Source organism: Gymnoscopelus microlampas (genome assembly GCF_963454915.1).
Source record: "Gymnoscopelus microlampas genome assembly, chromosome: 1".
Lineage (NCBI taxonomy): Eukaryota > Metazoa > Chordata > Actinopteri > Myctophiformes > Myctophidae > Gymnoscopelus > Gymnoscopelus microlampas.
In genome coordinates this window covers 11,329,161-11,354,469 of record NC_139962.1, presented here as the reverse complement: position 1 = coordinate 11,354,469, position 25,309 = coordinate 11,329,161, and the positions used below count along the sequence as shown (strand labels likewise).

The 25,309-nt window shown below is 40.3% G+C and overlaps 1 protein-coding gene across 4 annotated transcripts; it reads left to right on the top strand.

Moving 5' to 3' along the window:
• The first annotated feature begins 1,699 nt into the window (after window positions 1–1,699).
• On the top strand, window positions 1,700–24,655 carry LOC311047241 (malignant fibrous histiocytoma-amplified sequence 1). Of its 4 annotated transcripts, none has more exons than XM_084059893.1 (16): window positions 1,700–2,022; window positions 2,657–2,740; window positions 2,887–3,011; window positions 3,425–3,516; window positions 3,656–3,846; window positions 4,425–5,442; window positions 7,499–8,372; window positions 8,533–8,830; window positions 9,398–9,584; window positions 9,678–9,871; window positions 11,261–11,766; window positions 12,526–12,683; window positions 15,051–15,225; window positions 18,193–18,260; window positions 20,594–20,778; window positions 21,880–23,926. In XM_084059893.1, exons 6-16 carry the CDS (start codon window positions 5,415–5,417, stop codon window positions 23,356–23,358), a joined length of 4,152 nt encoding a protein of 1,383 aa, XP_083916019.1. In that variant the 5' UTR covers window positions 1,700–2,022; window positions 2,657–2,740; window positions 2,887–3,011; window positions 3,425–3,516; window positions 3,656–3,846; window positions 4,425–5,414; the 3' UTR covers window positions 23,359–23,926. The 4 variants fall into 4 exon arrangements, with proteins under 4 accessions (XP_083916019.1, XP_083916017.1, XP_083916020.1 ...); XM_084059891.1 differs by having other exon boundaries at window positions 20,471–20,778; XM_084059894.1 differs by lacking the exons at window positions 20,594–20,778; window positions 21,880–23,926 and adding an exon at window positions 24,331–24,655.
• The last annotated feature ends 654 nt before the right edge of the window (window positions 24,656–25,309 follow it).

Below are 25,309 nucleotides of genomic sequence, written 5' to 3'. Positions count from 1 at the left end.
AATATTGTTTATTGCAGAAGCAAATAAACAATGATAAAAGAGACCACAAAATATGCTACAAATAATAATAGTAGATAGTGCAGGTGAGATGAAAAAAAAAGAAGAATTTGGGGTTTATAGTTATAGTAAGTTGATCTCACCTATTTAAAAACTAAAATACAATACAAATACAAATGTAATCAGAAAAAAAGCATTAAAAATGTATATTATTTAACAAAATATATACAACATGGAAACACAGCATAAAAAAAGATAGAGGACAGAAATATTAGTACATTTGTAGTGTGTGTGTGTGTGTGTGTGTGTGTGTGTGTGTGTGTGTGTGTGTGTGTGTGTGTGTGTGTGTGTGTGTGTGTGTGTGTGTGTGTGTGTGTGTGTGTACTTCTCCATAACTGAGCGCCCCTAAACTTGATAGAAAATGGATACAGACCAGTACAGAATGTTGGTGAACATTTGAGAGATAATTTGTAAAAAAAAGGAAAGTGGCAGGCCGCCCAGTGCGGCCTGAGGTAAGAAAAGTGCCATTTTCAGACAATACTGGACACTGAACAGGAGATGGCTGTTGGCGCCAGCACTTTTGACATACGCACACGTTCAGGGAGACCCCCTCTACAACGCCACACTCTCCGCTAAGCGGGAGAGGTGTATTTGGAAAAGTGGCGGGCCGTCCAGTGAGGTCAGGGGTCAGAAAAGGTCCATTTTCAGTGCATAGACTTCACAAATTGGGCGCTGGACACGAGACAGCTATTTGCGGGGGCACGTGTGACATACGCACGCGTTCAGGGAGACCCCCTCTACAACGCCACACTCTCCGCTAAGCCAGACAGGTGTATTTGGAAAAGTGGCGGGCCGTCCAGTGAGGTCAGGGGTCAGAAAAGGTCCATTTTCAGTGCATAGACATCACAAATTGGGCGCTGGACACGAGACAGCTATTTGCGGGGGCACGTGTGACATACGTACGCGTTCAGGGAGACCCCCTCTACAACGCCACACTCTCCGCTAAGCCAGACAGGTGTATTTGGAAAAGCGGCGGGCAGTCCAGTGAGGTCAGGGGTCAGAAAACAACCCCGCAAATAGCTGTCTCGTGTCCAGCGCCCAATTTGTGAAGTCTATGCACTGAAAATGGACTGTTTTCTGACCCCTGACCTCACTGGACGGCCCGCCACTTTTCCAAATACACCTGTCTGGCTTAGCGGAGAGTGTGGCGTTGTAGAGGGGGTCTCCTTGAACGCGTACGTATATCACACGTGCCCCCGCAAATAGCTGTCTCGTGTCCAGCGCCCAATTTGTGAAGTCTATGCACTCCAGTGAACAGCATTTATCCATTTAGATACATTTTTTATGTTATTAAAACAGTTAAAAACTTTTTTTATTACAAATATACATAATATGTGTTTTCTAGCTTCGTTTAAATGCTTAATTTATAGTTTTAATGTGCAAATGAACCGTTTTTCAATGGTTTTCAATGGTTTCTTTTTACTCTAGAGGATACTCTTATTCTGAAGAGATCGTCAACCGGAAGTCTTATTTCTGCTCCGTTATTTCTGCTCACGGAACACAGCTGTTATTAGCGCTCACGGAACACAGCTCCATAGAGAGAGGAACTTTCAAAACGTTTCAAAACGTAAAAATACGATTTTTTTGGATTGTTTAGTGTTTTTTTCCCACTTTCTTTAAAGTTTATCCAGTTCATTATATATTGTATTTGGAACATTCAACTAACAGTAGCCTGTTAGCAGGTCTAACCGTTTTTCTTTTACAAATACTGCAACTGCATAGTGCATCATACCATTACAAAGGTTTCAGGTTTATCGTATGATTATCAACATGGACAGGAGCACAACATTGTTGGTGACACAGGAAACAGGCGGGGGCAGAACAGAGAATAGTATTCCTCCTAGTGCCATGCTCGATTCGAACAAAATATGCCCGATCTGCCTGAGTCCCTTCGGGCAGCAGTTAGGCACCCTTGATACATGTCAACATGTGTTCTGTCTTCAATGCATTCTCCAGTGGTCCCAGGTACGTTTTTAAAGGGGGTTATGTACAAGTGGGTAACATTTGCCCAAGTACAAGAGTGGATTGATAGACTTGTCTTTTAGATCAGTGGCTTTCAACTCATCAAAATTGACAAATATTAGCCCACGCCCCACGGACCCCCATTTGAAAAGATATGCCAGGGACTCAACCATTTAGATTTCTTGGGGGTCCCAATCTACACTGTAGTATCATCACCAGTGTTCATTTAACTCTGAGAGTGTACAAATGGAACCCATTTGGTTCCATTTGTACACTCTCAGAGTTACAGACATATAAGGGTCAATTTGGTTGCTAACTATTAATTTGGCTGGGGACCCCCTGGAACCCCCTCGAGGACCACTGGTGGTCCCCGGACCACTGGTTGAAAACCCCTGTTTTAGATGACAATTCTCATACAGAAGCTAATGTGGTAAATCCACTTATAGTTTTAACTGTAGCTTACAGTGTAAATCATACTCTCGTTCAAGTATGTCTGCCTAAATTTGTGACAGTAGAAAAACAACCGAAACACTAACAGACGGTAGAAAAGTTCCGTCACTCTTCTCAAGATGTTATTCTCAGGTTACCAAATATGTGAATTGGAAAATAATGCACTGTTACTCTTAATGGGTTTCAGACCACAAACTCATGCCCAGTGGATCGGATCAGCTTCACTGTCATCCAACAGAGATCCCAGCCTGGAGGAGACATTCTAAAAAAGGTGGACTTTAATGATTGGTCACATTGTAAACACATAGGAGGAGATAACATTTTATTATTCCCTTGATTATAACCCCCGAGGACATGGAATATCACAAAAATGTACCTATGCGATTTGCACTGTTTGTCTTTGTTCTATCTATGAAGTTTGGAGTGAAGAATAGGAGTGAAGTTGTTACTCAAGATGAAGAGGTGGACGGAGGCATTTGTGAAGAGTGTGGACGGAGCGACCGCAGAAACCAGCTACTGTTGTGCACACGTTGTGATTCGTGGTAAGGTTAACTCGTTAATTCGTGGTAAGGTTAGTTCTTCACACACCTATATAAAAGAGATGCATAGCAGAGGACCAAAAGGAGAGAAAAAAAATCAGCTGATGAATGTCTTGAGGACTGATATTTTTTTTGTTTCTAATGAAAAAATCTTGGAGAGAAAGAAAAATATGCTCTTAAAAGATTTAATATAATAAGTGCACGTTTAGAAAGTATCGTGGGAGTTGTTCCTCATAGAGCACACAGCAGATTATGTCAAACTAATTGGTTTATGGATCTGACTGCATTGTTGCATCTAATCCTCTGTATTCCCATTTATTGATAATTATTCTCATTTTAAAATGTTGGACACTTAGGGCCACTGGTCCATCTAATATCCCAGTATTATAATATTGTGTGTGTGTTTATATTTACAGGTATCACATGGATTGCTTGGCTTCCCTGCTGGATACAGGCCCTGAGACGGACTGGATTTGTCCAGAGTGTGCAGTCAGCCCTTCTCACTCGGGTAACTCAGTTAACTACACGTAGATGCTGCCTGTCATGCATGTAGCCTATGTGTTCTTTCATTCTTCTTATTTGGTATCAGTTCTGAATGTACTGATTTTGTAGATTTTTCATAGCTTGTCCTCCTATTTGCTTCACAGAGGAAGAGGAGGTTAGTGACACAGAGCTCACAGACCTTCTCGCTGAAATAGACGATGGTGCATCCACCTCCACCGGTCGCCTTCGTTCGTCCACTAGGAGTCAGGCCATCACTTCCACCGCGACACGCCATAGTCAAAGGATTCAGCACAGAGCTGCCAGAAACCTCGCCTTGCCTGCTCACTGCTCCCTGGTCAGTTCAACATGGTACATCTGATGGATTACATGAATGAATGGTTCAAGTGGTCAATATGTGACAGTATGATGGGAATTAGCAGGACAATACTCAACATGCGTTGCGTGATGAGTGGAGTTACTAACCCAGATCCTTATTTCGTAGCCTTATCCACATCAAAATGCTTAAATGTAACCTTTTATAAACTAACATCTATTCTAAACTCAACTGCCTCTTGCTGTTGGTGCAATGCACCATGCGTATTGTCCTGCAAAGTGATCCATTACTACCATGAAAATACTGTAGGTGCATCAGTGGCTCAACCTTAATATTTTATAATGATATTATATTATTATAATATAATGCTTTATTGTACATAATACCATTCAAGCATTTACCATGTGTGGTCTCTGTACTTTTACAATCTGGGAACCCATTCAGTAAAAAGAAAGGGAAACAATCTGTCTTGTACATTTATCATGTTGGATGTGTATCCTTTTCTTTCTTGTTCTGTATCAGTTGACATCTTGCAGCTATGCTGTGTAGGACTGAAAAAGACTGAACTAGCTCTTGCATATGTTTTCTTTTTTCTCCAGCATGTTCCTAAATACCTCTTGAGGACATCTAGCTCTGAGACATTGGAACTGGATGCAAGTAATCGTGGTGATGTCAGTGATTGAAGTGGGGCAGTGCCAAAAATAAGGAGGCATCAATGAAAAACAACTGCCTCTTGGTACTATTGACAATGAGAATGCACAAGATCATGTACTGTATTATCACAGAGGTCTTCCTATGAAGACCACAGTAGCTGCTGTTGTCTCAGATGACCACAGGGTGGGAGCAGTGTGTGTTGTTGGTGGAGCTGTCAACTGGTTGTTGTGCCATACCATAGTTTCACTTCTGTCTCGGCTAAGGAAAGCTTGCGTGACAGAAGTGAAACTATGCCTCAGCATTAGGAGGAAATGAAACTCTGGTGGGCATGTGGAGACTACTACTACTAACTAGATACATCTTTACTATACTACTCGAACCCTATAAAGCCAAAGTGTAGTAAACTGATAAAAAAGGCTTTAGTGTTTAAATTGTCCAGCCAAATTAGGGTTATTGGTATATAAATGATATTGCACTAATTGTATATCTGTTCATGTAACAGCACTAGTTTATTCCCAAAAATCATGAAGACTGATTTGACCTTTGAGACAAATATATAAGTAAATGTGTCCAATAATGTAGTTACTGCACTTTGGCTTTGTAGGGCAGGAAATTAAAATGTTTTAAAATAAAAATGTAGTAACAGGAAGTTAAGGTTAACCGTGCATCTTTTCTCTTGTGAAATGATTTCTGACAGCTTGACAGATTATTTTGCACAGATAGAGAGAGAGAGTAATATGGTATGTATAATAATGCAGTATCACTAGTCAAATTGAATATTTTCTCAGTGGGCAGATCAACCTCTGCAAGGGAGATTGCTTTTATCTCTGTTACTAACTCTGGTGAACCACTGTTATTTACTCCTCCCATAAAGAAACCAGGAACAGGGTGAGTAACTTGTAGCTATTCACCGGTGTACAGTATGAGGAAATGACATGAGGGAGACAATGGCTCATGTAAATGGTAAGCAACTTAGCAAGCTTTCAACTCTTAAATATGTTTGATATGTCTCTATATAAAGTGAATTGTCAACAGTTCCTTCTGTAGAAGTTAATGTTTAATGTAATAATTACTGCAATAAACATTGTACTCAGATAGGAATGTTATTATTTATACAAGAATGGTGTTACCTGTATGCTTGAGGGTTTTAAATGCAATCCTGTTAATGTTTATTAAAGGTAGCTTGGCCATCTTCTTTGCAAATAGTTTTTGGCCAAAATTATCTTTATGTCCACCATTCCCTAACATGTTTGATGCCAAAGTTGAGTAATGTTGCTCATCAGAACTGATAGTCTATCTCAGTGGAACATTTTTTTTAAATAATTTCAGCCTGTGTTGGAGCAAAGTCTATATTCCCTTAACATTGAGACCAGCTGTTCATTTTCAGAGTTTATTGCTGGGTCATTTGAAGGCTGGGCATTTCTTCTCAAGCATTTACTGTACATTTTTACGTGTGGCAGTGTGGCTCAAATGAAACATGTTAAACTATAAAAGTGTGCTGCTCAGAGCACAGGTCTCCGCCCAGGACGGGTTGCCTACCCAGGGCTCGCAAACTTTGGAAGGCAGACATGAAAATTCAGACATCATACATCTTGATCACATGACCCCAGAGATAGTAGTAGCAAAAAGTGTGTTTTGAAGAAAATCCACTATGTCAGAAAATGTAATATGGCACAAACAGAAACAGGGCCTATAAGTTGTCATGACTCATGATCCAGGGAATCCAGGGTGAAAATATGTTGATTGTATGACCTACTGTTCAAGAGTTCTAGGCCAAAACGTGAAGTGGGCTGTTATAGCGCCACCCTGAGGAGATTTGAAAAATTTGGATGGAGGATGGAGCTTCCTTTGCTTAGTGGGAATGTGCGTGCAACGTTTCCCAGCAATCGGGAGGTGCATTCATGATGTGTGGCATTTTGTGCAAACCGGGCCACCGTGGCACCGCCACAGACTTTGGAAGGCAATCAATCAGAATGGAATACAAGAAATGTGACGGATATGTCTTGATCACATGACTACAGAGATAATGTGTGGGTTTGGACAAAATCTGTAGGAGTAGTAACGAATGTGTTTTTTCAAAAATCTGTCCCATGGTGCCGCTATAACTGACCGATTTGAAAAAGACATTGGGTGGAGATTCTTGCTTGGCCTACTGGGAGTGTGAGTGCAAAGTTTCCCGCTGGACCGGCGGTTCTTGTATGTCGTGCAAAATGGGCCCCTCCAGTAAACTTTGAAAGCCAATCATAGTCAGAATAGAATCAGAAAATTGTGTACCAATTTGAGTTTGAGGTTTGGACACAATTGGTAGGAGTAGTAGCAAAAACTGTTTGCAAAGAAGAGCAGAACATGGCGGAGACAATTAGTATGTGAATACTTTTGCCCGATAAATACTTTTCAGATTTTTGTTTCTTGTTTATTTTTAATGATTGTTGAATAGCTCTATATTACCTGGAATGCCAATCTACCTGTAACATATATATTAAGTAATGTACAGTAATACAGTATGGTCTGCAAGTATAATGAACAGATTAACCAAAGGGTATAAGGGTAAGGTATGTGAGTCCTATTTGAGCCTGGTGATGACAAAGCTTTTGTAAACAGGTTTCATACAGTATCACTGTATACTATCTATCTTTTTCCTAGTAGCCTACTTAATAGGAAATTATGTATTAATTACTACAGTTTTTTTCCTCCAGTTCCGTTCAACTTTATTGTCATGTGTATTATAATAAAATGAAATATACCTGCGCTCTGGCTCTCTTTTAACATAACATGGCATAGAGGTGAGTTTGTGTGTGTTCACACCTAATGGCTTTACGACTGCTCTGCTCTGTGATTGACCAATGCTGACCAATGCTCCTTATCACTCAGTCATCCACAGACATGCTCAGATGTAAAGGATGGATCCTGCAGTAGAAGCAGTTCAGTTCCCTGATGGAACTTCCATCCTAAAAAATGATTTACTGACAGACACAGTCTTTTGTGTTTTAAATCAAACGATTTGTCTTACCATTTACAGGAAACCGTAAGAAGGAATGGGACTTGTCGGGGCGGAGGCTGAAAGCCCTTCCTCAGTCGCTCTTCACGCAGGGAAAGGACGCAAGAAGAGTCGACCTCCAGAGGAACAAACTGAGACAAGTAAATGGCATCTCCACCCTGGTCCACCTGACGGAGCTCAACCTCTCCAGGAATGAGATGGTGGAATTCCCCCAGGAAATCTGTGAGTTGCATAACCTGGAGAGGCTCTACCTGAACCAGAACAACATCAGGTCCATACCAGAGGCGGTCTTTCCTCAGCTGGGGAAGTTGCAGTTCCTTAAAATGAGCACAAACCACCTGACCGAGCTACCTTCAGACATGAACCAGTGCACCAGCCTCACATACCTCAGCCTGTCAAAAAACTGCCTTCAGGACCTCCAGCCTCTGGTGGGTCTTCGGAAACTAAAAGAGCTGCTTGTGGAGAGGAATCAACTGACAGAGCTGCCGCCCCAACTGTTCCAGATTGATAGCTGTGAGTTGACCATGTGCAAGGTCACGGGGAACCCTTTGAGGTGCCCACCGGAGGAGGTCTGTGTTGGAGGCGTTCAAGACATCCAGAGCTATTTCAGCCAAATGGAAGAGAACCCGAGCACGCGGAGCACCTGGACGGTCAAGGCGATGTTTCTGGGCTCCTCCATGGCTGGGAAGTCAACGCTGTGTCGCAGCCTGAAGCAGGGCAAGCCCGTGGAGGTGGCAGAGGAGGACCGCACCGAGGGCATCGAGATCAGCGAGCTGTACACCCAGAATGTCCGCTTCCTGTTCTGGGACTTTGCGGGACAGGAGGAATACTACCTGACCCACCACGTCTTCATCACGCCATGGGCCCTCGTCATCCTTGCTGTCAATTTATCCAGGTAAGACCTTGTGGGAATTTCTTCTTTTTTTTCCCAATCATGCTCTTCACTAAACAATACATCCACTAATAGTTTGATTTGTGCTCATTATTTCATGAATTATATTTAATTATTGTGTCAGTAATTCTATTAATAGCACATTTTCCTTTTAATCGACCAGCTACAGCATCCATGATCACATGTCTTTCAAAGACAAAGTGTGGTTCTGGATAAACAACATCCAGCTGCGCGTTCCAGGCTCCGTTGTCCTCCTGGTGGGCACCCACTGTGACCAGTGTCAAGATGAAGAGGAGGTGACGAAAAAGAAGAGAGACATCGAGGAAAAGGTCCAAAGCATGCTGGCAGACAGGAATGGCGTTTTGAAACAACAGAAGAAGAATCTGGAGGACAGCAAAAACCCTTCTCTCTTCGTCGACCAGATGAGTGAGCTTGATTGCCTTTTGGAATACAACCTACAGGTAATTATCCTTTGAGACTTGTGCCGTATAAATTAAGCTTATACATTCATGTGCTGTGGTGGGAAAAGTACTCCGATATTTTACTTAAGTAAAAGTATCAATACTGCGATATAGAAATACTCTGTTACAAGTAATAGTCCGGAATTAAAACATTACTTGAGTGAAACTACAAAAGTATTGGTATCAAAATGTACTTAAAGTACCAAAAGTAAAAGTACTAAAATGTTTGAAAATAGCCGATCTACAAGCTCACAACAAGTTCAAGTTGTGAGCTTGTAGATCGGCTATTTTCAAATAGCCTATATGTATGAAATAGGGCTAAAGTGGTTAATGTATGTTTTATAATATAATAATTGCTAAGTAACTAGTAACTAAAGAACTAAAGATTTCAAATAATTGTAGTGGAGTAAATGTACAATATTTGCCTCTGAGATGTAGTGGAGTAGAAGTAAAAGTACTGGTAATTGGAAATATACCTCAAAATTGTACATAAGTACATGTACTTAGTTACTTTACACCACTGTTCATGTGTTACATGGCTTCTTCTCCTCTTTACTTTCTGCACAGGTTTTGGATCTCATCACAATTGACTGCACAAGCACTGAGGATATTGCTAGGCTCAGAGGTGACATTTTGAAGTATATCCACTCAGAGAACATATTTCCCTGTGCTGAGAGGATATTACCCAAGAGCTATGAAGAAGTGGAGCAAGCCATATATGAATTACTTAAAGGAAAACTCATCCCTCAACATGGTTTGTCAACTTTTATCTAAACCAAGGCTTTTACAGTTATTATTTTAGATTATGAACATTATATTACTAAATGAATTCCTCTGTTGCTTACAGGTATTGTTCTCTTGGAGGAACTACATGATCTAATCTTGGCCCATGTTGACCTGAATCGCGAGAGCCTCCACAGTATCTTGCGGTTTCTCCTGCGATACCTCCATCGGATTGGGATAATCGTCTGGTATGAAGAATTTGATGCATTGAGTGATCGAGTATTCATTCGCCCCTCTCTCCTCATCTCACTCTTCAAGGTCAGTGTTTTTGTTTTGTTTATTTAAACGGATCCCCATTAGCTGACGCCTTAACGTCAGCTAGTCTTCCTGGGGTCCAAGACATTAAAATACATTAACAAAAACATTCAACATATCACAGTGTATTACAAAGAAACACTAAAAACAACAAAATAATAACATCTAAATAATTATATTACATTACATTACAAAAGTCTATAATCACACAAAAAGAGATACCGACAGGGATACAACAGATTTAAAAAGTAGCACTATCAATTTGGTATGTAAGAATAGATGTTATTGTATGTTTTGAGTATACATTATATGAAGTCGAAGTTTCCTTTTTCTTGTCTTTTTCTCTGGTGTTTCTAATCTCCCTTGGAAGACTATTCCAAAATACAATTGACCTATAAAATGCAGCTCTCTTCATGGAATTGGATCTGCTTTGCAAATTCTAAAGACTATACATTGTGTATTATTTATGTGAGACAATGTGAGACAATTGTGTAACTATTAATGGGTTAACTAACTTCTAGTGTGTGCTCAGTAAATCTATCATTTTGTTTATCACGACTGTTTTGGTATATTGGATCCAAGCTCTCATTGCCTTGTAGGTGCAAACAACGGAGACAATTGTGTAACTATTAATGGGTTAACTAACTTCTAGTGTGTGCTCAGTAAATCTATCATTTTGTTTATCACGACTGTTTTGGTATATTGGATCCAAGCTCTCATTGCCTTGTAGGTGCAAACAACGCAGTATTATCATTAGGATTGCTAGACAGTTTTGTTCTGTCCCAGTGCAATGCTATTAAAGTACTGTTGTGCAGGTACTGTACCTGCATTACGGAAATGAGGACGGGATATACAAATATTTATTTTTTCAAGCTCCAGAGCCACTAAAAGGAGTCAAAATCATGCAAGAAGCTCCTTTGTTATTCCCTTACACCAGGGGTCTTCAACGTTTTCAGGCCAAGGACCCCCTAGCTGAGAGAGAGATGAAGCAGGGACCCCCTCTATATTGTATAAAATTGTGTTTCAGATGCAACTTTTTTTGTTTGTGTGGTCTGCTCTTTTTTCCCTCTACACCGATAGCTCTTTGCCAAAAATAGCCGATCTACAAGCTTGTAGATCGGCTATTTTCGGCTAATGTTCTCCTCAGAAAAGCAATTCTAGTTCAAGTGGTTAATGTAAAAAACAAAAACCTATCACACAAAGATTTGGCGGACCCCCTATAGTAGCTCTGAGGACCCCCTAGGGGTCCTGGACCCCCTGTTGAAGACCCCTGCCTTACACAATTTGCTCGTACTAGGGCGTGACATACATGCTACATTAATATTATACAGTATGTGTAAAGTAAAAATTCTGTTTCTTTCTTTCGTTCTTTCGTTCTTTCTGTCCGTCCAGACCATCGTGAGACACGACCTGGTGCAGCAACTGGAGGGGATCCCCAGGGACCTGCTCAGGACAGAGAGCATCCTGGTCAAACAGAAGCGCACGTGGGTGCATGACCTCAACAGCAGAGGCACCCTGCACAACGCCGCCATACGGATCCTGGTCCGCCGGGAGATGGAGGAGGGCCTGGTTCTCCACGACGAGGACTTGGTGAACGAGATGGTGGGGAGCAGCAAGGAGGAAGGCATGCTGCTCAGCCTCTTGCAGCATTTTGAAATCTGCCTCCCGACCAACGTGGGGAGCCCGCTCAACCCCCAGGCCCCGGTGTTCGTCCCCGGCGAGGCGTGGCGGAACTCGACCGGCAAGGCGGTGAAGGGAGATCCGGACGCGGCCTGTCTCTTCCCCAGCTACCTGAAAGACAACCACGTTGTGAGCGAGAAGTGGGGCGAAGACAAACTGGACGACCTTAACGTTCACGTGTACCTCCTGCCTGAGATCCCCCACGGCTTCTTCCACAGGTACTGTGTCCTCCTCAAGCACCTAATGTTGACTCTTTACTTTGATTATGATCTGTCTACTGTCCCAGTGAGCCATAGTCGGCTATTAGACCTCCATCTAAAACAGGGTTATAACTGAACGTTTTTTAGACGTCTAGGCTTAGCCTAGATGTTGATTAGCTGTTTTTTAAGCGTCTATATAGACGTCTATATTATAGACGTCATTTCAAGGGCTATAATATAGACGGTCTATAAACAGACGCTTAAAAAACAGCTAATCAACGTCTAGGCTAAGCCTAGACGTCTAAAAAACTTTCACTGTTATACCAATTATAACCCTATTTTAGCCTAGCCCTTAGACGTATTTTTGACGTCTAATAACCCGAACAAATCTCAGTGGGGTATCTATGTATGTCTGCAGCAGTGGTGGGAAAAAGTACTGAGATGTTTTACTTAAGTAAAAGTATCAATACTGCAATGTAGATGTACTCTGTTACAAGTAAAAGTCTGGAATCCAACATTTACTTGAGTAAAAGTACGAAAGTATTGGTATCAAAATGTAAATCTGAAAAGTAACTAGTAACAAAAGTTTTCAAATAATTGTAGTGGAGTAAAAGTACAATATTTGCCTCTGAGATGTAGTGGAGTAGAAGTAAAAGTATGCAGTATGGAATTGTCCTCTGCAGAGAAATAAGTGTGGCATTCAGCATGGGACCTACAATCCTGCTTGCATTTATCAATTATCTTCAACTGTATGTTTATGATGTATGCCATTACTAGGTTGATTATCAAGACATGTACCCTGTACCCAACTCACTGGGTGGGGAGAGACCAGTGTCTCCTCTGTTGTGGAAACAGGCTGCTTCTCTTCAAACAGAAGAGCGAAGAAGGAGATCCATTCATAGAGATACGCTGCAAGAGACCTGAGAACAGCAATGGTAAGAAATGTCTGACTGGCCTATACTAAGATATTCAGATATGATATACTACAGTATACTGTATGTGTCAAAAGATTCCAAATGTACCCCCCCCCCCCCCCCCCCCCCCATTTATAATAAATGTATATGTCACATGTATATAGTCTGTCAAGCAGATACCTTTTATCCATGTTTAATCTTATTTTATGTTTTTTCATGTTGTAGTATGACAGTGTCATGCAAAAGTAGTGAAAATAGACGATCTCCTTGCTCACACCACAGGAGCTTGTAGATTGGTTAAATTTGTCTGTGGGTTTTTTTTTAATATCTTTTTTTATATTTAGCTAATGAAAAGTATTAACAAGAACTTGTGACTAAATAATAAGTCCATTGGATCCATGGGTTCATTTTAGGGCTGAACGATTTTGGGAAAAAATCTAATTGCGATTTTTCTGACCGATATTGCGATTGCGATTTGATTGCGATTTTTTTAATAAAAAAAAAAAAATCTTAAACATTTTTTTAAAGTCAAGCTTCAGTTTAGTATTCACTGTGTACGTTTAAAAAGTAATTGGAAGTAATGGAACATTACCAAATGGCATACCATTTATTTACTGTTCTAGATTATAATAAATAAGGATGAGAACTAAAAGATATGAATTGCTTCATTGCTTCCAACATGTATCTTCCAAGTACTTTTTTCCCCATGTATATATTTAAACATTTAGCTGGAATAGAAATAGCTTATTTTTGTAAACAACCCAACATTGAACTTGTTGTCATTAACTTATGGCTCAAGAAGAGAAGCTTTTTCTGAAATGAAGTTCAATAAATAAAAATAAAATTAAACAAATAATTACCATTTCGTGTAAACAATTCACAGCAGTGAAATAAGTAAGTCTTTCACTTATGGCTCCAGAAGCATATTTACTGATATCCAGTATTTAGCTTATGTAGATTAACATTCAACTAAAATTAACACTTTTTTGTCTCACAAGGCAAAGTCCTCTCCTACTGTACATTGTATTACTACTACTCCTTGGAAGTGAAAAACTCAGAATACATAACGCAGTGGTGGAAAGTAACTAAGTACATTTACTTAAGTACTGTACTAAGTACAATTTTGAGGTATTTGTACTTCACTTGAGTATTTCTAATTTCCAATACTTTAACTCCTACTCCACTACATCTCAGAGGCAAATATTGTACTTTTACTCCACTACAATTATTTGAGAACTTTAGTGACTAGTTACTTTGCAGATATAAATTATAATATTATAAAACCTACATTAACCACTTTAGCCCTATTTTATACCTAGGTAATTTGAAAATAGCCGATCTACAAGCTCACAACTCGCCGCGATGCGACGCGTTGTGAGCTTGTAGATCTGCTTTCAAACATTAGTATTTTTACTTTTGGTACTTTAAGTACATTTTACTTAAATACTAATATACTAATAAAATACTAACCAATACTTTTGTAGGCCTACTTTTATTCAAGTCAATTTTGAATTTGGGATTTTTACTTGTAAGAGAGTACTTCTACATTGCAGTATTGATACTTTTATTTAAGTACAACATTTGAGTACTTTTTCCACCACTGTACATAAGTGACAAAGATACAGTTCATAGTCGCTTCTTTTGTTTTGGGCTTGTTTTCATAGACAGGGTTGCTTATTTCTCTCTCAAACCCTGGCAACACTGACCAGGAAGTGCTTTGCATCGTATTGTTGTTTACATTGGATCACAGCATCCGACAGTAATAGTTTAATAATGATGGAAAAAATAGAAGTTACACTTACAGAAACAAACATAGATATGAGCAACACTACTACTACACTACTTGTGTCGAACCGAAAATAATGTTTTACCGCTACGCGCGGCATCGGGGACTTAAGTTGCGCAACGCGGCCGCTCGACAAACTTTAACCTAACTCTATGAGAGGGACAGAGCGAGAGAGAGAGAGGGGGGGGGGGGGGGGCGCTGCCTTCTCGCTCCCTGTAGAGAGAGGCAGCCACTCTGGATAGAAGGAGACAAGTCCCGCGGGTGCTCTGGGATTAATATTAATATTACAATTATTTATTATGATAAAATAAAAAAATAAAAAATCGCGGCCTTTGCGATTAGCTAATCGCGTGGTTTCAAATCGCGATTTCGGTTTGAAAACGATTAATCGTTCAGCCTTAGTTCATTTTTTAGTTTTTAGTTAGTTATTTCCTTAAAAGTAACAGTTTTAGGCATACAAAGTTTCTGCATGACAGCGAAGATATAACATGATATATAACACAAGTAAATGTATATATAACATGTGACATACAGTTTCTTTATTTTCTGTGTGTGTCACAAGTTGTTCAACACGGCTACAGAGAACTATTCTCTCTTTCCAGAGTTCCGTCAATCGTGGGATCTGATCCTAGCAGTAATGTCCAAACTGTCTTTGTTGTCAAGGCAGTGGCCGGGCCTGACAGAGCAGGTGCACAGCCCATGTCCAGAGAGAGGTTGTCAACACTACTTTACCTGGAGAGACTGGCAAGATCTCAGCAAAAGTGACATATATGAGCTGTAAGTAGGCCTATGCTTGTGTACATTCTAGGGATCATAGAAACGTTTGTGATTTTTAATTGTTGTTAGAAATAAGGACTTTTCTAGTTCCAGTTGTAGACATAGCTGTAGTTACGGGGCCAGAGCTCTGCTCTGGACACGTATTGTTATTCGCATTATTCTGTCACTTCTTCTTCTGCCACTTTTCGCAGTTCTGGCTGAACCGCGCTGTCGGTTTTTACGAAACTCGGCCATATGGTAGATGGTCATGAAAAACGATCAAAAAATAATTCTCACAATCTTTCGTCCAAAGGTGGCGCTATAGCACTCAATTGAAAATGCCAACTTTGACCAGGTACAATTCATGCCCTGTTTGACCTACAGCCATGAAACTTGGATACACATATGCGTCTCCTCATGCTTAACAACTTTCACACTCTGACTTTTGACCTCTGACCTTTAGATCTCCCACCATTTTGAATTATATGAAAAACAGTCATTGGCTCCTAACTTCTGCATTTTTTCACTTATGGAAAATCCGTTGGAATTTTTTGTAGAAAGTGGTCCAAAGTTCAAGTACGAAACGTTTCGTGCAGATTGCTCAAAAATCCCAGGAGGAGATAGATTTTAACTATTACAGTTTTATGAAAATTATTCATCTGTGCCTAAAACATACATGCAGACTCACATTTCTTTGAAACTTTGCAGAAATGTACAGGGTCATTCCAAATATCACTGAAACCAATCTTACTCTAATTGGCCAAAAGGGGGCGCTATAGCAATTTTTTGAAAAGGCAGACTTTAAACAGGCATAAGTCATGCCTCGTTTGGCTGAAAGTCGTGAAACTTGCTTACACATGTGCCTTGACTCATGAGGAACACACGTATTGATTTGACCATTAAGCTCCGCCCTTAGATTTTCCGCAATTTTGAGCAGTTTGAAAAATACTTGTTTTTGCCAGTTCTGGCTTAACCGTGCACACGCTTTTTACGAAACTCGGCCATATGGTAGATGCTCATGAAAAACTACCAAGAAATAATTCTCACACTCATTCGTCAAAGGGTGGCGCTATAGCACTCAATTGAAAGTGCCAACTTTGAACAGGTACAACTCATGCCCTGTTTGACCTACAACCATGAAACTTCGATACACACATGCGTCTCTTCATGCCCGACAACTTTCGTGGTCTGACTTTTGACCTCTGACCTTTAGATCACCCACCATTTTGAATTATATGAAAAACAGTCATTGGCTCCTAACTTCTGCATTTTTTCACTTATGGAAAATCCGTTGGAAATTTTTGTAGGCAGTGGTCCAAAGTTCATGTGTAAAATGTTTCGTGCAGATTGCTCAAAAATCCCAGGAGGAGATAGATTTTAACTATTACAGTTTTATGAAAATTATTCATCTGTGCCTAAAACATACATGCAGACTCACATTTCTTTGAAACTTGGCAGAAATGTACAGGGTCATTCCAAATATCACTGAAACCAATCTCACTCCAATTGGCCAAAAGGGGGCGCTATAGCAATTTTTTGAAAAGGCAGACTTTAAACAGGCATAAGTCATGCCTCGTTTGTCCGAAAGTCGTGAAACTTGCTTACACATGTGCCTTGACTCATGAGGAACACATCTATCGCTTTGACCAGTAAGCTTCGCCCTTAGATTGTCCGCAATTTTGAGCAGTTTGAAAAACACTTAAACCCAGGATTTTTCAGCTATTTGCGTGAAACTGTATCATCTGTGTGATCTCCTTTTTCACAGTTACTTATCTGTTGGGCCAATGGCGTCTCCCTTAAATGAAGGCCTCACAATCTCAGGGTCGCCAGTTCAAGCCTCACTTGATGCAGACTTAATTTAAAGTTGAATTGCAAACAACATGACTGTATCATTGAATACATGTGCAACTGTTAAAGGTAATGATGAAATGCTTCTTGGAGAGAGTATGTTTTTTTAATGTATGACAAACTTCATTGTGAAAATAACCGATCTACAATCTCAAAACTTTTCAGATAGCAACGTGTTTCTGAGCTTGTAGATCGGCTGCTTTCACTGTTTTCGGTAGCGAGGAGGCATACAATTTCTCTATTGGTAAATGGTTTGTGAACGAGTGATCTTAGTGTTGGCTTGGTTCATGACAGAAGGCAAGAGTTTATGATCTTCAACAGACAACATCAGCCTGGACAAAGCTATAGCACTATAGGTAGTGTTGCAGCCTATTAGCCTATCATGGGGCGGCCATAGCTGGGTGGTTAGTGAGCACGCCTAGGGAACCAGAGGCCCTGGTTGCCCCAGGTTCGATTCCAGGCCATCCCAGCATATGCGTCGATGAAATGAAATTTGTCCCTGAGCAAGACTCTTAACCCCTAATTGCTCACAGGTTCTCATTGGAAACAAGACCACAAGGACTTTCATGAACGACCTGTTAAAAGGAATTATCCTTATCCTAGTCCGAAGGTTGAGAGTTCGATTCCTGTTAATGGCAATAGGTTGAGATGTCCAATCTATCCATTCTGTTTCCATCTCTCTCTCTCTCATCAATCTATTCCGTTTCCATGTCTCTCTTCAATCTATTCCGTTTCCATGGCTCTCTCTCTCTCTCTCTCTCTCTCTCTCTCTCTCTCCAGTTTCCATCTCTCTCTCTCTCTCTCTCTCTCTCTCTCTCTCTCTCCAGTTTCCATGTCTGTCTGTCTCTCTCTCACTGGCCCCGTATTATCGCTGCTTGCAGCTATATTTCTAGTTATAATTTTCACGACAGCTTTATTAATATTAAGTATTGGGCCATGTGTAAAAAGATGGTAGGTGTCCACAGCAAGAGTGTTAATTTAACTCTGAGAATGTACATGTGGATTGTAATGGTATTTTTTTACACTCTTAGACTGAGTTAAATTAACATTTTGCTGTCTGGGTTGGTCAGTATTTTGTCCACCTGTCCTCTCACTAGTCAACAACATGCCATCTCTACGTACATTGTGCTTTGCCAACAGTGTCCAGGAGGAGAAATTAGTCTGCCAGGGGGGACACACAAGACGGACAGAGTTGATTTTTCCCAAAGGTATATAAATATATATTTTGGTACCCATTCTGAAAAATATAATATATAACTAGAAACAACATTTCTAAGAAATGTTAAGTGTGCTTGCAGCTGGCTGGAGACCCAAAATAGTGTCACTACAAAGTACCACCATCAACTCCAAATGGCTTGAAACATGCTCTTAACTGTTTTTTGGGTGGTCATTTAAAAAAAAAATGTTTTCAAAGAATCTTTTAAGCTCAGTGAAATGTTAGGGACCCAAAATTGTGGGTCCCTAACAAAACATTGTCTACCCAAAATGTCCACCCACCAAATATGGACTCGGTAGCATGCTGCCATCTGGAGTTATAGCTGTTTAAAGGCCCATTTCAATGTGAAAGGTTCATAACAAAGGCCACCTAGAAGATGATGATGATGATGAAGACATGGGTTTGAGAATGGGGGACTAAGAAGGGGGCGTGGCTACGTGGTTTTGCCGATTGCGTCGCCGTGGTAACGCGAAAAGGCAAGAAAAGTAATGGCCTGGTTGGCCCGGTCGTTCCGCACGTTTTGATGTATTGACACTGACGTGTAAACCATGTGGGAGGAGTAGCGTGCGGCCAAAAGGGGCGGGGTTTCGTGTTGTTTTGCGAATAACGCCGCAATGGTAACGCGTTTTGATGTATATATTGCGGCGGTAGTGTAAATCGTGCGGCAGTTATGGTCAATCGAATTTTGCGGCGTGAAATAAAATTAATTAATAAGTATGGAGGATTACAATAAGTGTTTTGCCATTACATGGTAGGCACACTTAATAAAACCCCAAAAATGTAAGCAAAAAAGCAGCATATACAAAAAAAAATAATAATAATAATAATCTAAACAATTACGGAAATAGTTTCAAGTGCTTGTTGTGGAAACAGGCTGCTTCTCTTCAAACAGAAGAGCGAAGAAGGAGATCCCTTCATAGAGATAAGCTGCAAGAGACCTGAGAACAGCAATGGTAAGAAATGTCTAACTGGCCTATACTGACAAGATATTCAGATATACTACAGTATAATGCATGTGTCAAAATATTCCAAATGTAGCCCCCCCCCATTTATATTAAATGTATATGTCACATGTATATAGTCTTTCAAGCAGAAACCTTGTATCCATGTTTAATCTTTTTGTATGTGTTTTTTGTAGTATGACAGTGTCATGCAAAAGTAGTGAAAATAGACAATCTCCTTGCTCACACCATTTAACCAATGAAAAGTATTAACAAGAACTTCAACATGGCTACAGAGAACTGTTCTCTCTTTCCAGAGTTCCGTCAATCGTGGGATCTGATCCTAGCAGTAATGTCCAAACTGTCTTTGTTTGTGTTCACCGAAGCCCCCCCCCCCCTCCCCCCCAAAAAAGGTCTATCTAAACAATCTAAACAATTACGGAAATAGTTTCAAGTGCTTGTTTCACCCACTTCCGGTGGTCTGAGCCAAAAACGGAGCCCGATGTATTTGTTCGCAGACCCCCACTTAGGAGAGGTAGGCGAAGTTTCGGAGCGTTTCGGGCACTTTTCTTTTAACATGGGTTTCAATGGAGGCCAAAAAGGCGGCGCCGTGGTAACACGAAACAGCAAGAAAAGTAATAGCCTGGTTGGGCCGGTCGTTCCACACGTTTTGATGTATACATTGCCGGGGACGTGTCAACCGTGTGGGAGGTGTAGCATTTGGGGCACCGTGTGCGGCCAAAAAGGGCGTGTTTTCGTATTTTTTTGCGAATAACGTCGCAATGGTAACACGTAGCGGCAAAAAAACTCAGAGCTTGATGTTTGTATTGCCGCGGTAGTGTAAACCGTGTTGCAGTTACGCACGCAAGGTTTACGAACATCAAAATTAAGACGGATGACATTAACCTGCTCATTACAGACGAGCTGGATGTGGCTAATCGCTTAAAACATCTTCTTTACAACCATAGCCACAACACTGGTTAACAAACTGCCCTCACACTCTGGGCGTTTTCGTGTAGAATCGAGCACATCCAAGCATTCTACAAAAATCTAAGTACACTGTGTCCATTTAACTCATACTTCATACTGGAGGGGGAGGGGCTAACCTCCAAGTATGATGTAAAAACAAAATGGCCGTTGTGTGAATATGGTTAATTGAGTTTACAGTGATATTCATGTACAGGCATAAAACAATGTATCAGACCTCATGTCTTCTATACTCATCATGTGTAATGAATGTTTGTTTGTTGTTCTTCTGTAGAGATGAAACTGTCTGGTGAAATGAAGATGGAGTCCATGGGTCAGACATCAGCTTTCTCTCTTTTCTCCATCCATCCATCCATCCATCCTTCACAGCTGTCTCAGAGTTCTTCTATTATGACAGAAGGACAGACTTACTCTCCAGCATCAGTCAGCAGCAGTACAGACCTCAGCTCCCAGCATGTCCAGACAGGCAGCTCCATGACCTCCCAGAGGGAGGTGAAGATGGAGGATGAGGAGGGGGGAGCAGAGATAGAGAGCAAGAAGGTCGAAGGTCAACCTGATGTGAAGATGGAGGAGACACCAGAGGTGAGATCATTATTAACCCAGAGGTTCTCAACTCAAATGAATGTAATGAACTATCTGGTCGGATGTAAAACAAGCAGAGTCCATGTAAAGTAGAGTCTCTATAGTCAGACTAAGGAGAGAGAAGCTCTAGTGTCAGTAAAGGCCTGGCTCTTTGTGTCATTCAAGTCTCAGTCTACTATTTATCTGCATTGTGTTGAATGGTTGGACCCAGGAATCTCTTTGGAGACAAACTCTGTTTATTCTGACTCAGAATGACATGAAAACACTCTCTGGGTTAGTTGGCTTTAGTGCATGGACTCCTCTCTAAACTAAGTTAAACAAGCACAGTTTAGGTAATTTGCAACTACAATTGTTATTTAGTTAGAGTAGTTAGTGTACCTTTCCAGAGTCCATGTTCAGTGGAAGGGAAGGAGAGACGGGACAGCAGATCCTTCTGTGGTTTAACAGTGACAAAGCACCAGTGATCAGGGGCTTTGTGGCTGAGCAGGTCCACTCTATGTGCTTCTGATCTCTACATCCATAGCAGACAGACCGGGGGTCTATCTCTCAGACTAAAGACACTAAAGAGATAATATGTTACGATTTGCGTGATGTTTGGACAACATTTGTAAGAGTAATATAAAATCTAAAAAAATGAAAAATTGTCCTCCTGGTGGCGCTATAATAGGGCAATGTTGAAAGGGTGGCATATGTTCCATAATGTAGAGTGAATGTGCGTGCAAAGTTTCAAGATTTGTCTTGATCACATGACTATAGAGATCATGTGTACCGATGTGTGTGAAATTGTGATCAGTAATATCCAAAAATGTGTTTTACATAAGTCGGCCTCTCGCCATGCCTTTCGCCTGGCGGAGACAATAACATACATCTCCATCAAGCATGTGTGGTGTTGTGTTATGGCACAGTTACTGGCACGGTATGTTATTACATCGGCAAAGAGTCAGGAATTACGCATTAACAGTCAGTTGGCAAGGAGTGACATTTACATTTTTAAGAAATGGCATTGTAGAAAAGTCTTGGGTTCATTTTTGTTTAATTAATATCCTTGATTTTATTTTCCCCTCTCTTCTATTCCATTCTATTCTATTCTAATTTATTTAGGGAACTATTCCTTTGCATGGGGAGCTGGAAGAACATCCTGTTAAAGAGTCACAGTCCTCTCTACATCCCTCTCTGGAACTCCAAGATGAAACTGATCAAAGTTCATGCTTCAGTGGTTTGAGAATAGAAGAATCCATCTCTCTGCCTCGTTCTCACAGCTTACCCTCACTGAGCCAAATGCCATGTTTAGAGAACATAGAGAGTTTCAGAGCAAAGCGGTCCCACAGCGTAAATGATGTTACGCTACTGGACAAAACACAGACAATTACACCTGATATCATTGTTGTGGAAAACAAGGAAAGCTACAGGTTCCACTGCACCCAAGCAGGACTGTTCCAATGCAACGCGACCGACCTGGTGTTTAAGATGAAGACAGAGGGAGATGTGACTTACAGGACAGTCCACTGGGACCGAAGGCTTCTATCCCAGCTTGACAAGAGGCCTGCAGGACCACTGTTTGACATCAAAGGTTCTCAGGGGTGTGTGTGTCAGCTACAATTTCCACATTGTGAGATCCTCTCCATGGGTGGAGGCAAATCCTTGTCTGTTCTCCATGTGATGGATGATGATGGCTTTGAGCTGATCAAACCCCATGTGATCACAAAAACTCATGTTATCATAGATGTAACTGGATTATCTTTATTTGGTATCATCAAAGAGATGTTGTTCGGGCCCAGTCCTGTCCAGGCATTGGTGTCGCTGTTTTATACACCACCTATTGATGATGATCATCCCAGTTCGATCCTGAAAGTGTTGCTGCTGCCTCGCAACGTTGTGCTGAGAGAAGTGAAGAAGGAAAGGAAGGAGATGAATGGAGAAGAAATCTACATTGGAAACCCTCCCTGTAAACTAATCCCAAAGCAAGAATACACCCTCTCCACTTCCCCTGAAGATGATTCCATCAAAATTCAACCGAATGAGGCAGAATTTGAAGTTGATGAATCATCCCATCGTGATTACATCGAAACATTTGACGTGATTTTAAAGCGAAGGTTTACTTCTGTTAGTTTACTTCTAAGAAGCAGTAAGATCTCCGACTGTCCATGGAAACGTGATGTACACCTTTCAGCTGCTGTTTTAAGAAAACAACAAGTTCAGCGCACACTGAGTCATGAAGCGAAAGACAAACTGTTGTCTGTGCGTAGCAGCTTCATCGACAGTGTTTCACATCCCATTAGGAGACAACAAGTTCAGTGCACACTGAGTTGTCCAGCAGAAGACAGACTGTCTGACGTGAGGATCAGCTTCATCAACAGCGTTTCAGATCCTGTTCTCAACAATGTCCTGGACAAACTTTTACACAAGGGAGTGATAATCAGAGAAGAATATGATAACGCCAATGTCAAGCAAGTGACACAGGACAAGGCACGTTTTGTCATCGATGCAGTGAGGAACAAAGGAACTGCTGCAAGTTCAAGCATGATATCGTTTCTCTGTGAAACCGACCCATTCCTCTCGAAACATCTTGGGTTGATGTAAAACTGTAACCAATATACTTGAGTTGGACACACTGAAGTTGGATCATTACATTTAATCGTATTTATGACATGATCATCCAGAGCAACTTCAAAGTAAACGAGCAATGACAGGTGTAATACATGGGGATGTGGCGAGTATATTAACGGAGATCTTTTCCTACCAAAGTCTCCACAGGACATTTAACTCATTGACTGCCAGAGTTAAAACATCGTCTATCGTCCCCTTGCCAGCGAAAAAGTGCGATTGTACTGTACCTTTGGAAAATCATGGAATTGACTCTAGATTATTATGGAAGCTTGGACTTTGCAGAGATGGGCATCTTTTTGATGCTCAAGGAATACAGACTGTTGGATTTCTATTACAACTATTGTCAACCAGAATTCTAAGACAATAGTTTCTCTTGGGTGCAATATATTTCATCCTGGACCCCTGGAATTCTCTATATAGATTATTATAGCGTATACTACAAAATATTTTAGAATTTAGGAATGAAATTGTTGCTGATTTTCCAAAAGTTCCTGTAATCAATGATTCTGTATTTTCAAGTAAAACCTATATTTGTTCTTTATCAAGACTCTACTTGCCTTCTTTTTTTATTCAGCCGTTGATGTTTGTAAATGTGAGCGGGTGTGGTGAGTGAATCAATTTACTCAATGTACTGCTAAGTTGTAAATTGTTAAAATAATACATTTTAAAATACATTTTGGACCCTAACATACATACATATTTTGGACCCGCATATTTTCAGCATACAAAATATATTCTCACCCATATATTATGCCAAATATATATAACTTTTTGAATATGGAAAAAAGTATTATGTTTAGTTTTAGATCAGGTTAAGTGCTTTGCATGATTTAGATAAAATGTAATGTATTATTGATTGATTGATCAATGTATTGAAAGCATGAAAAAAAATCTCATGGATTTGTATTTACTTTTGAACTAATCAATTGTGTTTCTTTTCTGTAGTGCCTGGCTTGTCCAAGCCAATGTGAAGACTTCACTGGAGAGAACTGCAATATCAGCATTGTGGCCATGACAATTGACAACCATTAAGCGGTATGCTCACCCTAAAATACTGACACTCAATGACACTTCAACAACTAATAAAAGCATGATGTTACATTTTAGCATCATCTTTTTAGAATCTGCCTTGTCATCATGGGTCAAACATGAAATAAACAGACCTCTTCATATTCACTTAAGAAATGGCTAGTTTTTATGTCACTTTGAGCTATACTACTAAATTAGTTTAGGCTGTCTAACATTACAACCTACGTTGAAGTTGGCATCTTGACATTTTTCAGAGACAGAGTACACAAACTGCAAGTGAAAACCTCTGTGATCTTTCTTTTGGCACTATATTTAATTTATTTATTGGGCACCTTTTGTAGATAAATATGTATAGATGGATCTGCAGACTAGACAACAACCATGAGAATATTGTGTGAGGGAATTAGTCTTCAAGATTCAATTACAATAACTTGTCATTGTGTATAATGTGCAAGCACAAAGAAAATTAAATTGAGGCCTCATGTGGTGAATTTGTATTTAAAAGGATCTCTGGCTAATAAGCCTGATATGCCTTAATATATTATAATTGCCCTATATACCAACAATGTGATGCTCATATTAACCTCAGGAAGTATTAAGTTGTTTTTATTTGCAAATGTATTTACGTTTTCTATTTGCACATGCATTCCATACATTCCATAGAGCTAGACCACACATGGACAAATGACATCATCAACTTGCAAAGGGTATTGTCCCGCTTGAGTAAAAGATGAACTATTTCTAAAAATAAATACATATTTAAGGTGTTTTAAATTTTAAATTTTAGTTATAGAGGGCAATTACAATGTATTAAGGCTTATTAGCCAGGGATCCTTTTAAGACTTGACACAATTTACAAAGAATGACATGAATGAGACAATAATGACATTAGAAA